General features: G+C 36.8%; 1 protein-coding gene across 1 annotated transcript in view; it reads left to right on the top strand.

The window, feature by feature from the left end:
- The window catches only part of LOC121731521 (guanylate cyclase 32E), a 77,727-nt gene that overhangs the window by 42,108 nt on the left and 21,683 nt on the right, over positions 1 to 13,936 (top strand). Inside the window, exons 6-11 of the mRNA XM_042120974.1 lie at positions 1,293 to 1,494; positions 2,287 to 2,364; positions 5,652 to 5,896; positions 9,634 to 9,779; positions 11,130 to 11,247; positions 12,531 to 12,621. Of these exons, the coding sequence (XP_041976908.1) occupies positions 1,293 to 1,494; positions 2,287 to 2,364; positions 5,652 to 5,896; positions 9,634 to 9,779; positions 11,130 to 11,247; positions 12,531 to 12,621 (880 nt within the window). The remainder of the gene's footprint in view (positions 1 to 1,292; positions 1,495 to 2,286; positions 2,365 to 5,651; positions 5,897 to 9,633; positions 9,780 to 11,129; positions 11,248 to 12,530; positions 12,622 to 13,936) is intronic.

Raw genomic sequence — 13,936 nt, 5'->3', positions numbered from 1 at the left:
TATATTTCAAGTCTCCTACATGTTGCAATTATAAGCCGTATTATTGTACTGTCGAGTGTCGACTGAACATTACTAAACACTCTGTTTGCTGAGATTTTGGTAACTACTCGCCATAAGGTAGTTTAATTTGTATGGCATCGAATTACTTGTCTCGTCATTTGTATTTACATTGTTCTGATGTCATTCGAACTGTGGCTAAATTCTTTACGGCAAGTGGTGCAAAAGCTCTCAAGTATGCAATACATACTTAGTAATAATTATTAAAATAGTAATTTAGCTTGTGGTTGTCGTCTTTAAATACCTGTCATGCCATAGGAGCATAATAGAGATCCGTAGCAAAGAACATTGAGATCAAGCTGCATAGACGATAAATGTTTATGATAACTTGCTACAATTTAATGTATCACAGCAAACACCCGCTTTAACCCTCAGGTATAGTACGATTTATCGACCACCTAGGTAATTAGAGTTTTATAGTGATCTTTGTCTTTTTTTTAATTCATAAAACCTTTTTTTTTTACAAATATTTGTATATTTCGTAGGAAGCAAAAAACTTTTTACTAAACAATTCATTTTGTGAAAAAATATTATAATATCGGTCATTTTTTTATTATTATACAAGAGATGATGTTTCGATATTACAAATCATTATAATAAACAATATTCATTGTCAGTTATCAGTAAAGAGATCAAAGTTAAAAGTATGCAGTTTCCTAATTAAAAATAGGGATAATGGAAACAAATTATAAAACACCAGACAGCTCTTTAACAGGCATAGGGCATAATACGACCACTTAATTTTTGTCTTAATTTTAATATTTTTAAGAAACAGTTCTTAGGTATACATTGTACAGGTAAAATGTTTTAATGCCTGTGCACATGGGGCCAGGCCCGGATCTAGAGGGGGGCGAGAGGGTGCACTTGCCCCGGGCGGCAAAGATTAGGGGGCGGCCGGTGGCCACCTCCCAATCTTTTGTCGCTTTCTTCACCGCCGCGTGCGTCACCACCGGTGGCCCACCGCGCTACCCCATCACGTTGTTTCGCAAAATTCTATCTGTTGTTAAAAGACTTGGAGGCGCCTCTTGTCGCGGGGCAATCATAGCATTTTATTTAAGTACCAATTGAAAACGCACATTTTTGCTTGGATTTTTGGCAAATTGAGATTCTGCTCCCCCCTTTTTAAAACGTAGATCCGGGCCTGCATGGGGCCTGTGTAAGGGTTAATACCAATCAAGTATTTTTATGTAATGACCAAAAATGCGTGCAGGCATTTATTAATTACTTTATTGCAGATAGCGGTCGTGTACCTTAAAGCGCCGAATCATGATTTCTCCAGGCTCGCCTTTGCCATTATCACAGCGGCAAACGAAAAGAAAATCTCCATAAGAACTGTCCAAGTGTACCGACAGCCATATTACTATGAAAATAGACGGGAAAACTTCTCAAGGAATCCCTTTATTGATATAATTCGGGAAACTTACAAAGACACACGGAGTAAGTATATAGCTGAAACTTGTATTATTCCAATTCGGAGATATTGTATATTTGGCGTCCTATTGGGTGGTCTTATGTGGTTGACTTTTTACGAGTGATAGAAGCCATACTGTACGGACTTGATAAGTTCACATTCGCAAGAAAGGAGCCTTGAATCTTGAGATTGAAGATAGTTTTCGTATTGAACATGCTGTCTTTTTCCACACTCAATAAAATTAAATTAAGAAATTTAAAAAAACCCCCGCCAAAACAACTTTAAAAGTAATGAAATAATATTTACTGCCTTTAAGTTCAAATAATTCCTAACTTGTGTCAAGTAATATTTTAGTCCATAATTGTTGTCACGGTGTGTCGGGGGACGGGTGTGTGTTCACAACGGGGCCGGACTGACGTGTTTTGAAGTTTATGTAGAAATTATTATTATTTTGATAGGATAGTCTATTTAACAATATTGTTGATTGGTTAATAAAGAATAACTTCAGTAAAAACCTCAGAAACTGAGCAGTAATGTTTTATTTCTGTAGCTTTATACTATTTTAAATACGCCACCCTGACTTCCTGATCCTGTAGCAAAGACGTTTTCTTTGTCGCTTCTTTGTTGAATCGCCAACCAAAATGTATGGAATTGAAATTAGACGAGTCGAACCTCAACTTCATATCTCGATCCAACGCTTATGTCAATTCCATTTTGATCGGCGATTCTATAAAGAAGCGATAAAGAAAACGTCTTGGCTAAAGGGCCTGAAAACGATTGACATGCAATTTGAGCTGTAATGAATAATTTGTTTTCAGTATACGTGTCGGTCGGCTACTATCACGACCACATAGGGCTGATGTTAGCTCTAGACGCTATGAAGTTATTGGATACAGGTAAGCGTAAATTACATCGAGTAAACATCTACGAGTATACTTAATATTATAAAGCAACAGAGTTTGTTTGTTTGAACGCGCCAATCTCAGGACTGGTCTGATTCGAAAAATTCTTTCAGTGTTAGATAGCTCATTTATCGAGAAAGGCTATAGGCTATATTTTATCACGCCAAGACTAATAGGAGCGAAGAAATAGAGGAAAATGTAGAAAAAACGGGGGAAAATATTTGAAAGGGCTTATCTCACGAACTACTGGAGCAATTTTTATGTTATTTGCACAAATAAGAAGTAGCCTACGTGGCTAGCTAGGCTATTTTTTGTGGACTAATTTGTCTGTGAAATATCTAATTTACGCGGGCGAAGCTGCACAGTCTAGTTAATGATATTAGTATTGGTGATCCGTTTCATCATCGCTTGTTTATTTTAATTGTTGATTTTAATATTATTTAATACCCCTCGCTTTACAAGCGAAAGGCCAGGCTATTAATTAGACCAAAGATTAACACTAGTCACTGGCGTTATTAAAATTAAGCTTAAGGGCCTATATCGTAACGGCACGGGACGTGACGATGCATAATGGTAATTTAAATGTCTAACAACATCACGCAACCTGACATTTCAATTTTGTATTATATTACTTTTGTGCGTCACCAAGTCGCACCTAGTTTTGTTTCGGTGCAAACTTCTAACTTACCATTAACTTTTTTTATTTTTGTATTATTTTGTATTAGTAGTATTATTAGTTCCCGACTGCTTACTGTCTACTGGCTTATAGAAAATATTTTCAAACATTAACCAAATTCTACATTCAAAAGTTTGTAATCGAATTTTATGTGCTTCAAACGTCTATCAGCGATATCCATAAAGCTAAATATAGACTTACATGTTGGTTTTTGCGTTGTTTGTTTCATTTAGTTCGCGAGCCCGTATTACCGCGAAATAACAGTTTGAGTGCGGCTTCCCATTACATTCGCAGTTTTATGTATGGAATTTGGTACAGCTGAAAGCAAGTTTTGTGAAACAATAAGTAACATTTGATGTACATTTCCTACATTGTTTTCCATTGTTATTGGCTACGACAATGCATTATAGGTCACTCGCTTTCTGTGTAGAGGCTTTACTACTTTAATTAATTACTTTAATACCTATGGTTACCACAATAATTGTCAATTTGTCTTGAGTATGGGCAATCGACACGACGTTGATCATTGGTAATAACAGACGATTAAACATTCTACAAGAAATAGGGACCCTAGACGATCATGCAGCATGACATTATACGTTACGTGCTGTCATACACGCATGATCGTTTATTCATTATTGTATTGATTTATGCGAATGACATGCAAACTACTTGCTGTACCTACATAGATTGACTGGTTGTTTAATTTTTCGTCCTACAATATATGCATGACATGCACGCATAATCGTTTCGCGATCGGCATGTCATGCAACAATTAATACTGTCACGTAAATGCATGTCATGCTGAATTACCGTCTAGGGAGCGCTTTAGTAGTCGCTAGTCTTTCTCCATGGCCTAACGGCTAACGCGAACGTTGAGAGTAACGTATTTTACAAAATTATATGACGTTGACTTTTAAAAACATTTAATTCTGAGCATGAGAATTATTCTAAAGAATTCTTGACATTAATAATTAAAGCCGATTGTTTTACCTACATCTAAGATAACAAGGAAAAACATCCATAAATTCAACGGCATACCATGATTGGAATATTGGCATTTCTCCAGATTGGCCAAGTGCAGTAAAAACGGAGATCCACCATTAGATAAATTGGACGGACACTGGAATAAATTTCGTGCAAAACTTAATAGAGGTGATAAAAATTAGAATTTCGATTATTTTGACAGCAAAGTAAAATATCAAAATGTATGGGATTTGACATTTATTAAGCTTCGCTGCTTTAGGTATGTCAAATCCCATTTTTGATTTCCCACTTTACTGTCGAATACTATCAAATGCAATTTGACTAAAAACCCTGTTCCAATTTCCATTGCCAATGGGCAATGACCCACATATAACGCGAAAGTAAATATTAATGTTTACTTTCGCGTTATATGAAACTTACCACAAATTGAAATTTACCACATCGAACTGTGCAAATCACAAGTATACACAAACTATACGGTTTTACACATAGAGCTCGCAAATATGTTCGCGAAATCTGTTTACATAAAGAAAGAATTCGTATGCTATAATGCCGTAACTCGCATTTATAAAACGCCGTTAAAAGAACATTAACTGTAATATTTCAACTCTCAAAAACCTACGAACATTTTACTTTACTTTTCGTTGAATTAAAGGGTCTCTCTCTTCAGTCTGAAGTTCATTTTCACCTTAAGGTGAAAACAAAGGATATTCTCCACTCCTAAGGCCGTTTTTCCACTGCTGCCGTCGCCGGACCGTCACCGAGAATGTCGAGATTATTTCGGGCCTATAAAATGCCACTTTATGACCTATCCCCTAGGCTTGTAGATTTCATTTTATTTTATCTTCATTTTCTACCGACATTGGTCTAGCGACTCATGCCACCGCTTCTTTGTAGTGACGTAGAGCAAAATAAATCCTACAGCCTAGGTCCCTATAGGACATAAAGTGGCATTTTATTGGCCCAAAATAATCTCGTTCTTGGTGACGACCCGATGACGGCGGCGATGGACAAAGGCCCTAAGTCTAAAAGGTTTGTGACTAAACCAACATTTGCTAAAGCCTCTGGGGTCAACATAAATAAATGGTCCCTCACATTGTCAGTCCCCGGCCTGACGGATGGTCCACGTTACATTCTCTTCACGTACGTTTCACGCAATTCACTTACATTCCCCGTATATTGTCTAATCACACGAAAGTTTAACATTACTAGTTTACTGTTTTTTTTAATAGGGCTGTGCTATGTTTTGTATGGCTGTATAATATAGCCAGCTTAAATAGCTAAGTTAATTGGAAGAAAGAAAGAAAGAACTTTATTTGGTAAAAATAATTGTACATTAAAAGAGGCAAGAGGCATTGTTAAATTGGCAAGCTAACTGATAGGCTTAGCTAATTTAGTCGGCTAAATTCAGATAACTAGGTAACAAGTAACGACGCGACGGTTAATTTTGAACTGGAACTTAGAAACTGTAGGATTACCATATTAATCGCTTGTATTTCGGAAACCGTGCACCTTATTGAAAAAAATTAGATTTTTCATATTTTATTTATCGGATGCATACAGCCTTACCCTTTATTTTTTAAAAAGTCCAATGTTTAATTTTGCGCCTTTGTTTTAGGAGAATACGCTGCTATAGGTGTTGACGTGGAGAAGTATGAGCCCGAGGAAGCCATCAGATACCTAGCTGGACCTCTACGGAAGGAACCAGAGGCTAAAGTTTTGAAGGCATTTCGGTCGTACCTGGCAGTGTCTCCATCCCCCGCTCCTTCATATACAGCCTTCGCGAAAGAAGTCAACAGAAGACTGCAAATGCCTCCTTTCAATTTTGTGAACCCGTTACTCGCATTCGGTGCAGGCAAAGTGGTAAGTTAAGTTAAAGTACATCCGGTATTAACTTTATGGGCAATAATGAGGAATGGGATCTTCAAGTCTCAATTGTCGTTTTAGTCGCAGACCGCAGACCGTGCGAACACGCGCGTCGATTGCATGTTTGCACGCGGATGACGCGAATAATATAAGAAAGATCGAAACGACATTCGACGCATAAGAATCGGGACCTTGATTCCTAATCATTGCCCATAAAATTAATGCCGGATGTTTACTAAAATGCAAAAATGTTGTCGGATGTTGAATGCGATAACAGTATGCAGAAACGAGTTTTAAAATACTTGCAATAAATTTAATACTTTTAAATGCAGGTAAACGCCAAAGTTTACGAACGACTTATGTGTCATACGTAGCTTGTTAGTATCTTACAGCCTTAATACTATTTTCCTTTTCGATATTAATGTTCTATCCACAAAAACTAAAGGTTCGAAAACAAACATAAGAAGGATATTAATAAAAGTGACAAGTATGGAGTAAGGAATATGTTCAACAGCTGTCGATGTACGGTCAAAGCCACTCGTGCACCTTATCGCTATAATCATAAGAACGATAATGTACAAAACCTCGTTGGTACGAAGCCTTGACCCAAAACTATTTAGGTTGCAGATCATCTCGCTAATCGGCGCGTAAATGTTAGGATCGTGATTTGTGTAACTGCTAACTGTTCTAGTGGTTTTACCGTCTCGCGAATCAGAGGTCGCGGGTTCAAAAACTGTGGGACCGACTACGAGTACTATCCATCCATATCTATATTTAATATTATGAGTATGATGAAACGTGAAAGTGTGTATGTCTGTTACCTCTTGACGCCCAAAAAACTGGGAAAATGCTAGAATTTGGTATGGAGATACTTTGAGTCCTGGGAAAGAACATAGGATACTTTTAGCCCGGCAAAATGTACGGTTCGCGCGATAAACGAATTTTGGCGCAACGGAGTTGCGTGCGTCATCCAGTAATGCTATAAATGCGTAAGTGTGTCCATCTATCTGTTAGCACATTACGAAACTTTCAATGGATTTTGACGAACTTTGTTATATAGGTAAATACTTTGAGCCCGGGATGCAGAAAAGTACTTACATACCTACGGATACCAGATAAACTAAATTAGGCGTTCCGAAGTTGCGTGTAACAAACATCTAGTGAAATATAAGTTTGGTAAAGTAGTAAAGATATTGCCAGATATGTGTAACTACTACATAAAACTATTCGAAAATTGCGTCGTTGGCTCGTAAAACGTTGGACCTAAATCCTACCCCTGGGGCTTAGGATCACGCCAAGACGTAACGAAACGACACGAGATCATGCATAATTGTGATACAAAATTTTATCAAGCGGCTTTACGTGCCATTTGAATCTACACTTACTATATATATATATACATTGAAATGGCAAATAGCACAGAAACTAGACATTATAATGCCTAGTTTCTGAGGTTTTTTGACAGGAGCTTATCGATTCAATAGAGCTTTTGATTGGCTAACGTCAAAATATTACTTAGCAACAACGCTGTTGAATAGATAAACCCCTGTAAAAAAATTTGAAACTGGGCATCAGTGCATCCTCGAATCGCGTCTCGTTTCGTTTCGGTACCAAAACCGCTAACTTTAAACAAAAAGTTAGCGGTTTTGAGCCACATAATATGAGCTACTACTACGAGGTACTACGCGTATTTAATTCGCAACTACAAAGAGTTTTAAACGCATGTAAATACCACCTTATCAGTAAACGGACAACTGATAGCTTTTATTAGTGACCCAAATGCACATTATAATGTAATTATATACAGTATAGATCGCTTACTGCAAACACTGTAAACCTACTTCCTAGTTTTCTTTACGATTCGAAGACTAAGAAAACTTATCCGTCTTTATCTTTACTGCGGTCATCAACATCAAGCGTGAAATGCTAGAGTAGGCAATTCTTTGAGTTTGTCATTAGTCAGCTTCATTTAAGAAGACGTAGGTAAAAGGTACTCTTAAGTCTTATATTACGCGAGTTTGGATTGGATTGTTGCTAATCGTTTTTAGGATTTCCTATAGTAACTATCAATAACCCTTATCTTATCTTATCTTATATCTTTAAACGAGCAATTCTTGTATATATATATTTATAATTGGAATCTCGAAATCGGCTCCAACGATTTTCATGAAATTTAGTATATAGGGGGTTTTGGGGACGATAAATCGATCTAGCTAGGAATCATTTTTAGAAAATGACAATTTATTCGTGTTTTATCGAATACCGAGCAAAGCTCGGTCAAATAGCTAGTAATATTATTATACAAGTCATATTGTTTATGATATCTAACTTTGCTGTCGAAACTAGTGAATACAATATAAGCACTTGATATCAAATACGTTTTTAGGATTCCATACCCAAAGGGTTAAAATGGGACCCTATTACTGAGACTTCGATGATATTTTTATTTTATTTTATCATTAATAATACAATAAAATAAAAATAATATTTAACACAAATACAAAAACACAAATGTTTGCCAACTTTCGTTTTTTAACGGTGGGAACCCTTCCTACGCGAGTTCGACTCGCACTTGGCAATATTTTTTATTTTTTAATTCGCTACCACAATAAATAAAATAATCGATTGTCAGTTGACCAAGTACCTAGATCGGCGCAAGTGCCATCACCTACCTCAATCAATGCCAAATGTTTGGATGATAGCTACTATTCCTATCGGATTCCCATTAAGAATGCCAGTAAGTGTCCCAGTAAGCGATTCTATATTCTAATACCAATATAATTGCGACTTTATCCAGCTAGACGCCTCGCTTTCAAAGCGTTTGGACCGGATTTCAATACCGCTTAGCCTTTGACAAACCCTGTTCAAACTGAGTTGCAAGCATATATAGTACATAAAGAGAGCGCTAAAAAGTCGTTCTGTCCTGAGATTGATAATATGGATTTGGAGTAAAATTAAACGACGTTAGAATTATGACGTGAAATTTGGTGCATTAGTCTTTTTTTTTGACTTTATAGTCTACATCCTACAACAGTGACAAGTTTCTAGTATGAAGTACTTCCTTGTCCCTATCCTTCTGCGGTTAAATGAATCCACGAATATAATAATAATAACTATTATTATTATCCACGAATATCTCCTGTTTGATTTTGCTCATTTAGATAAATACAGAGTGTGACAAGTAATAATTCTTTATGATGTGTATGCGTCCCTTGTGTAGAATTCACTGTAGCAGCACTCAAAGAGCAAAATTATTTTGGTGCTTTGTACGGACTAGCGCCCTAGCGTCAGAAATTTTCCCATACAAAATATGAAAAAAAAAATCTTCCAGCACAGCTACTTTGACATTAAACTCAATATATATTGAGTATGTATGGGGACTCATACGTGGTAGAGCCCTGCTTCGGCACGAATGGGCCGGCTCGACCGGAGAAATACCACGGGCTCACAGAAAACCGGCGTGAAACAGCGCTTGCGCTGCGTTTCGCCAAGTGAGTGAGTTCCCTTCTATTCTATTCCCTTCCCTACCCTTCCCTATTCCCTTCCTTACCCTCCCCTATTCCCTCTTAAAAGGCCGGCAACGAACCTGCAGCTCTTCTGATGTTGCGAGTGTCCATGGGCGACTGAAGTTGATTTCCATCAGATGACCCGTTTGCTCGTTTGATCCCTTATTTCATTTAAAAAAACATACCCTGAAGTATTGTCACTTAGTTTTGTATCATTGCTATTCTTAGATTCCCGTAGAAGCGGCATGGCTGCACGACTCCGTGTGGGTGTACGCTCGGGCGCTGGTGGAGGCGCTACACACGGGGGAGGATCCCAGGGACGGACGAGCCATCGCCATGCGTATGAGGAACACCACCTACCGGAGTGTTATGGGGTAGGTACCATCGAAGAAGTTGATTCAAAGGCAGTTGACAGACCAAAGTCATTTGGTCGGATCATGTCAATTCAATGTTAGCCTTGATCTGACGGCTAGATTTGACGTAACGCCGCCATCTGCCTATGCCCTATAGCAGGGGTTCCCAAACTGTGCGCCCCGGCGCCCTGGTACGCCGTGGAAAGGCAAGAGGGGCGCCGTGAGTCGATCCTCCATCATTATCCATCACCACAAATATTATAAAATAAAATTATATAATATGAATTATACAAAGCAGGCAGATGAATAAATATTTGTTTATTATTATTTACCTGCTTAACCTAACTATAATTATTAAATGTATCTATATGATATATATCATAAAATTTATGTATCTATATCATAAAATTTATGTATCTTTTTATAATAGCTAGTAGACTAGTTCGCCGTGACAAAAGATTGACTTGCGCCGCAGGCTAAAAAAGATTGGGAACCCCTACCCTATAGAAATCAACTTCTCTGAATATACAAGTGGCCGCACTCAGCATTTAATAACATTTTTGAAATAGTCGACGTCTTTCATCAATTATATCCAAATTGAAACTTAGAACATCTTAAAAGACATACTGGTCAAAGAAAAGGATATAATATACGGGAGAGTAAATTTTATATGACACAAGACAGAGATTTAAGATAATGTAAGAGCAGTAAATCAGAGTGTTATTGTGTACTAAAGCCTTATCTGGAGGGAAAATCACAGAACGAAGACATAAATCTTCCCCAATAAATACTGCAATTCATTAAATAATGTCGCCAAGTATAAAAACCTATTTCCTTTGATATTCAGTATTTTGAGTTAGAGAGAGGCTTTGTAAATAGAATCTAATTTAGTGATTTACGACGTAACGGTATTCATTGACCATCCGACATTTTGTTAGTCGAGATAATGTGAAAAGTAGCCATCCGCATAGGCCTATCTGTGACCGACTCTCAAAAAGGAGGATGTTATAAGTACGTTCGGATGTGGATATTTTTTGTTTGTTCAAACAAACAACAGCCCTTTAGTTTGGTGCAACAAAAAGGGCTCTTTTGCGACTTCAGCCTCTGAAAACAGCTGTCACGTTAGTTTTTTCCACAAACCTATCCGATATCCTATATGGAAACGTAAAACTTTTTGTTCTTCGGCATACGAAGCTTAGGGCGGCATAGGGCGCTTTCCAACTCTTCGTCACGATATCAGGCAGCATACCTACCTGATATCACGTTAGTTATGTTTCTCTCTTCTCTTCTTTCTCCTGTCATTACTATTATCCGTCCGATGTTGTATATCATATCGGATAACCTAAAAATTTTTTTTTTTTATTTGCACAGTTACTGGGTGCACATGGATGAGAATGGTGACGCCGAGGGCAACTACACGCTGCTGTCCGTCGACCCCACGCGACCCGACGGCCTCTACCCGCTGGCGGTGTTGCACAAAACTGTCCCGGTGAGCTATGAATTTGCTATGAAACTGCACTGTAACTGTATACAAGATGTATCAAAAAAATTAAATAATAATACTTCAGGGTGTGTAAAGTGTATGTGTCCCTAATATTGAGTCCACTGTGAAAGTAGCAGCGCTGAAAGAGCTAATTTTTTTGTCAAGTGAAAAAAAAGTTACTCTTACAGCGCTGCTACATTCACAGCGAACTCTGTATAGGTGTACCCATAAACACCCTAAAGTATTATCACTTAGTTTTGTTACACTCTGTATATTCATAGACAAAAGTCATCATAGACTATGATTATATTATAGAGTTAAAGGGAGGTCGTATAACACTAAGAATTTTATAGATATGTTGCTCTAACAACGTACCTGTGTGAACGCAATTTAGTATTTAAGTGCGGATTTTAAGATTTCCTCGAGTCCGCACTTTCATTATCATCCCTATAAGATGGACGATCAAGTAAAGTTTATACTTACGACTTTGACCATTTGGCCATTGAGAAGTAGCAGAATAAATAATAATGCACGTCTCTACAATTTGAAAAGTCTAAGAAAATGATTAATTAGCAATAGTAGTAGTCTGCATAAGATTAACAATATTTTAAGCCGAAGACCTTTCATATAATTATTATCTATTTTCTGTCTATCTTTCAAACCCTCTCAAGACTATTAGCATAAAACATGAATGTTTCTTACACAGACAAGATAGCGAATGAATGTAAATGTACAAAGTGGTCCCAAAACCTTTGATTATCCGGTATTATCTGTTATTACTCCACTCCAGCTAATGCAGATCCGGACTTTGTCGATTTGTCTTGTCCCTACTCCCCAGTCTCTACATTAAGGAGACATCAAAAGAAATGGACTATTTAGCTTTATATTCAAAATTTCTTATATTTTCAGATTTGAAATGGCGTAAAAAATACGTTGTCGTAGCCATTTTATAGTTTTTTTTTTTGTATACAAGTTGCTTCCTACAGAAGTTTTAAATATTTTTTTAACAACACTCAAACAGTCAGGTAAATAAACGTTATTCACGGACTAGGGTTTTACAAGCAGATAATAGTCGCCACACTTTTAAAAAATAGTTTCTGACCCAAAATTCATTACTAAGTATCAGAAAAACCGGTAAGCAAGCAGTTGCACACAGGTACCTATGGGTACCTAATATTTAATTTCGCAGAAATACAGAAACTTAAAAATGTTTGTTCCGAATTCAAATTTGAAATTTCACATTTTAAATTTCACGGGTTCCTTATTTTAATCAAAGTACATGTTCGCAGGAGGTCCGTTTACTTCGCGACATGAAGTGGCCCGGGGGCAGGGTGCCTTTGTCCGAGCCCCCGTGCGGGTTTCGCGGAGAAAAGTGTGTCAGTAAGTATATTTTTCATTCTCGTAATTAAAATTTTCGTGTATAAATAAATGAAATATTAAAAATATACTGGCTGTTTCGATAAAACACGAATTAAATGACATTTTCTAAAATGATTCCTAGCTAGATTGATTTATCGCCCCCGAAATCCTACCTATATACTAAATTTCATGAAAATCGTTGGAGCCATTGATGAAATACTCAAACCAGATATGTTACTACCGCGCGCGTTGTGAAGCTTCAAATACGGCCCAATTGGGCCGTCTGTTGTTTAGTCTGCATCGAGCGCAGTCACGAACGTGCCGCGTCTTGTCTTACCTAAATCAATTGAAAATGACGTCGTTCGTTTTTCGAAAATGTACCAATTATGCCTCGAAAGTAAAAAAAAACACATGGAATCTCTTACCACATGTCTTGATTGCAATAAATACCTCGATTATTTACATTTTCAATTATTTTTTCGAACAATCTGGAAAAATCGAATTTTCGTCATAGCTCAGGCGAAGAAAGAGACAGCGATACGATTCGACGTTTAAAAATAGAACTGTCTCTTTTATGCAAATGGTTTTTCGTATCTTTTGTTTCACTTATCTGTCAAATTTGTCAATGTCTGCAATTTTGAATTTAAAAATTGTTCGGAAAAGATTTAAGCCGGAAAATAGTATGGACGTAACATATCTGTATAAGTAGAATATCATTGGTTGGAGCCGATTCCGAGATTCCAATTATATAATATAATATATATACAAGAATTGCTCGTTTAAAGATATAAGATTTGATGGAGTTACAAATCGCTTAAAAAGCTTGGATCATGTTTAGTTATAAAAAAAAGTTTGTTTAAAATATTATAAACGTTTTTTGGGTTCATCGCCCGAATTTTCTAGTTCGTTGAACCACAATTAACCAACCCATATTTTAATTGAAACAACTAGATGACCCGGTGAACTTTGTATCACTTATCTCCTTTTAAATCTTATAAAACTTTCCTGAACTTCCACGAATATTTCAAGACTAAAATTAGCCAAATCGAGAACGGCTATACAACGGTTGTCTAATACCTATATCCCGAAGATTTAATAAAAGTCATAGATTGTGTTCTTTTTCAGAATTTAAATATCACTTACCAAGTTAAGGGAAACACATTTTCAACAAACTTTGTTGCTGACAATCTAAAAGTCAACTAAAAGTTTGTCTGTTAAATGAGCTACGGGTTCGGATCATTGAAAAAGTTAGTAAAATTTCAGTCGATTAATCGAATGCTTCCTCAACTTAAAGTTGTTTTTAGTTATTAGTTATTACACTAATTAGAGTCAACAG

The sequence above is a fragment of the Aricia agestis genome, chromosome 11, assembly GCF_905147365.1.
Source record: "Aricia agestis chromosome 11, ilAriAges1.1, whole genome shotgun sequence".
NCBI lineage: Eukaryota > Metazoa > Arthropoda > Insecta > Lepidoptera > Lycaenidae > Aricia > Aricia agestis.
This window is presented reverse-complemented; position numbering and strand designations above follow the sequence as displayed.